General features: G+C 38.9%; 1 protein-coding gene across 1 annotated transcript in view; it reads right to left on the bottom strand.

Annotated features, from left to right (window-relative positions):
• CBG04096 overlaps positions 1-3,757 on the bottom strand; it is a gene marked incomplete at both ends in the record, with an annotated part of 5,439 nt that extends 1,682 nt beyond the window's left edge. The window contains 3 exons of the mRNA XM_002639449.1: positions 1,914-1,965; positions 3,067-3,149; positions 3,688-3,757. Of these exons, the coding sequence (XP_002639495.1) occupies positions 1,914-1,965; positions 3,067-3,149; positions 3,688-3,757 (205 nt within the window). The remainder of the gene's footprint in view (positions 1-1,913; positions 1,966-3,066; positions 3,150-3,687) is intronic.
• Between the last annotated feature and the right edge of the window lie 201 nt (positions 3,758-3,958).

The raw sequence follows: 3,958 nt of genomic DNA, 5'->3' as shown, positions 1-3,958 counted from the left end.
GAAAAGTAACCGCTAATGGTAAACCATTTCGCAACGGCCACCGTCCAGCTAGCAGCCGGATTGTTTCTTCTTTTGAGTATTAAGCACATTTCTAGCAATTTCGAAATTCTCCCATCCATTAATTATCCAGTCGCCAAACCATACATCAGCTTCGACCAAGTTCCAGTCAGTCTCGACGAGAACCGTATAGTTCCTTTTCTTTTTTGATGTTTCATTTGCCGGAATCGGGAAGAGAGAGGAGAAGAAAAAAGCAGAAGCAAGGAAACAAATATAAATTTCCGGTTGCTTCTTCTTTAGAACGTCCCTCCTCGATTTCTCCAGACGCTTCTCCTCCTTCTCGAGTATCCAGTGTCCACTCTCTTTTTTTTTCAAACATGGTCTCGATGCGGAAGCTTAGAATCGAACTGCGCTTTCTCACCATCAATATTTCACAAGTTCAACTCCTCAAGAGGCTTATATGATCAAAATTACGATAGACCCTTTACCCATATTCCTAGTGAAAGATTTGCTCTTCACACGTTCAAATAGATTTTTACCAATTTTTCTTCTTCTATGCCTTCCCTTTCACCCGTCCATAAATCATGAAATCAACACATATCACAATTCTTCGTTTTTCTCTTTCTTCTTGCTCCGACGAACCCATTTCCCCGGGGGTCCGTCTGTCAGAAGTGACTATGGTCAGCCAAAAAAAAATAGAAGGAAATCCACAGATTGCAAAAAACACTTCAGAAGTGTATTTCCATATAACGTGTCACTTCCAGTAGCTATATAAAAGCCGTTGTCTGGGGGTCCCATATGTTCTGGTTAGTCGATTCGAAAGGACCCGAAAGGACATCACCAATGCATCACTGTTATGCATTCTGGAGAGAGAGGCTTAAACTCTTTCTCTCTTTCTCTCTCAATTTCTCTCTTGTTTCAAAAACATTCATGAGAGCAAAACGAGATAATTGCAATAGTACAAACTGGTTGCAAAAGAATGAAAATGAATGCACTTGTTGAGATTGGAAGAAGAAACAAGAAGGGATGGAAGAAATGGATACAAGTGGTAGAAAAGAAGAAGAAGGATAGGATGGGAAGGATAATTTAGATGTCAATGTTTCCGGTTTCTTATGGCAACAATCCAGAGTTAGCCTTAGTAGTGAAAATAGTTACGAAATCTGTAAATTCCTCTCTAGAGATTGCGTTTTTGGTTATCTGACAGGCTAAAGGGGGATTCCGACCGAGGATTATTTGTGTACTTTTTGCATTAAAATGCTCCCAGCGTCGTGTATTTTTGAAATATCACTTCGAAAAATTTCAGTAGATTTTGAATTCTCTGAAAAACGCTGTCGAAATTGCAAGCGCTCTCATTTCTCTTCCAAGAGGGCCGCGGGAATCCTACTCCACGGCCACTGTGTGCGCTGTTTTTTCATGCGACTTTTCGCCGTTTCTGGTCGTTTTTTTTCTGTATTTTCACAAAAATCTGGATTATTTGATGAAAAACTCAATGAAGAGAACAGAAAAATCTCGTTGTTATGGAAAACATAATTTTGGGAATATGTTAATGCAAAAACTACAAAGCATTTTGGTCAGAACCCCCCTTTCAAACCATTGAATATTTTGAATTCTGGTACTTCGTCACTTTGATTCGGAGAATTCCGGTACACTTCTCGATTCCAAAACTTTTCCAGAAAAATTCTTTGCCAGTTTTTATTTTCAATTTATCCTTTTTCCATTCCACCCAATATCACAGTAAATATTTCTTCTAATTTTGGGGCTGCGAGTCTTAGCAAGTCTGGCGTATTCTTCTCCTAATTTCCAGAGCTTTCTAAGCATTTTGAAATTCGATATTTTTTGATTCATGCCCTTTATTTGACTTCTTTTTTTCATGGTTTTTGACAAAAAGCATGTGTCGCTTTCTGTTGGTGACCCACCCCATCTTCTTCTTCTCCATTTTTTGTCCTCTTCTTTATAAACTCTGACACTCTATGATTTGAAAATGAACGAGGAAAAGAAAAGGGGGGGGGGGGGGGGTAGTGGTCCCTAAAGGGAGGGATAGAGAAGGGCGGAAATAGAAACTCGATTTGGATTCCGACAGATCGAAAGCCAATTTAAAAGAGGAGATATGTACAACTGACGCCTAACGATACGTTGTTTGATTCAAAGGGGAACTTTAGAGAAGGACAATCAGTGCATTTCGAAACATTTCTTTTTCCTTTGTCCCATTTCCGCTTTATTTTTTTTGTTGGAAAAAAATAGAGGCGAATCTGCATGTTCTAGTCGAAAAAAGAGGGATTCCTAAACACTTGAAAATGCAATTTCGACGGCACTCTTCACTTTTTGTTTGAGAATTTGATTTGGACTCGGGAGAGATGAGTTCCGAATGAAGAAGCACTGTTGCAATGCGTCTGACATTTGGATAGAAAAATATATTTCTTTATGTGTGTAAGAGTATTACAATTTGTGTACAGTATTCAATTGGATGGTATTACTCATATAGCAAGAGAAGAAGAAGAAGAAGACATTCTCAGTTTCGTATTTGCGAACTGATGGGAAACAGAAATTGGACAACGGAAAAGCTAAAGACCATCAATTAGATGTTTTTTTGAAACTTCGAATTCCTATGTTCATTATTGTCAATTTGACGATTTATCAACTCAGGAGACGTTGCTATTCTAGTTATTGTTCTCAGTTGGAAAATCAGCTGTGCTGATTCTAGACTTTCCTACGACGATTTTTTCGGAACGTCATGTAAATGCGCTCGAACGCTATTTTTTCAAACATGGTCTCGATGCGGAAGCTTAGAATTGAACTGCGCTTTTGCTGGTTCTAGGAACTACTATCCCATGATCATACATCTCTAGTTTCCTCCCTCGGACCCTAAACTATCATAAATAACTTCCTCCATCGGGATTCAATTCTAAGGTGTTTGCAGCGATTTATTGCTATTCATCCGCGTCGTCTTCTTCTTCTTTTCTCCGTTTGTTTGAGATGCGAGTAAATTGTAATTTGAGCATAAACGGTGACTGACTGCACACTCTCTTCCCAAAACTTTGCTTGTGCACCCCCAACAATACAAATACACACGTACCTGGTCTCATCACAAGGCAACTCATATTGGCATTTGCCACCTCGAACAGCCATATCACAAGTAGAAGACGTGGCAGCATCTGGAAATATTATAGTATGAGGAATGATTTTAGGGAACTGAAAAAAAGATAAAAAAGAGAAGAAAGTGCCGTTGCATCCGCTCAATAGAGGGGCTCATTTGACCACAGGAAGTGTGGCGTGAGCCGCCACAAAAATGGGGGCGGAGCTTAGGGACCGCGCGTCTCGAGACGGAGAAGATGCACCCGGGAGAAGAAGAAGAAAAAGAAGAAAAACAGAGAATTCTATATGTGTATGTTAACATGAAAAACGGAACACGAAGAAGGACAACGCAAAATTTGAACTGGAATTGAAAAGCGGAATTCGATGAAAGAAGAATTCAAGAATCAGAGATTTACGAGAGTTTGGAGAATGAGAATTAATTGGAAAAACGGAGTAGATGAAGTCGATTGGGGAGATGACAGAAGTCGTAAATTCTGGAATTGATGGATTAAATTTAAAAAAAGGTATTACGAAAGAACCAAAAGCAGAATCAATTGCCATTTCTATGAATCGTCAACGGAAACTAAAACTTGTCCTTGAGGACAGAGATTCCCGTACTTGGAGATTGTGCGGCACCTTTGAACAATCTCAAGTGTCCAGCTGTTTTCAACAGCAGCATGTGAAACATTTGTATTAGTTGAAGGATATCAATTTCAAAAACCAAGAAGTTGCAAAATTCCTAAATGTTAAAAACTATATGGATTATCGGGTAAACACTCTAATTCAAGTTCTACCCAAACGTTCAACTTTGAGCTCATATATCTAGTTTCCTGTGAAAGATTTCAAAAAGTGGTCAACTGACCAAATGTTTCTGATATTATGATAAATA

The sequence above is a fragment of the Caenorhabditis briggsae genome (genome assembly GCF_000004555.2).
Source record: "Caenorhabditis briggsae complete genome, chrI, whole genome shotgun sequence".
Taxonomy (NCBI): domain Eukaryota; kingdom Metazoa; phylum Nematoda; class Chromadorea; order Rhabditida; family Rhabditidae; genus Caenorhabditis; species Caenorhabditis briggsae.
Note: the sequence above shows the minus strand (reverse complement) of the source record. Positions and strands in the feature narration are given on the sequence as shown.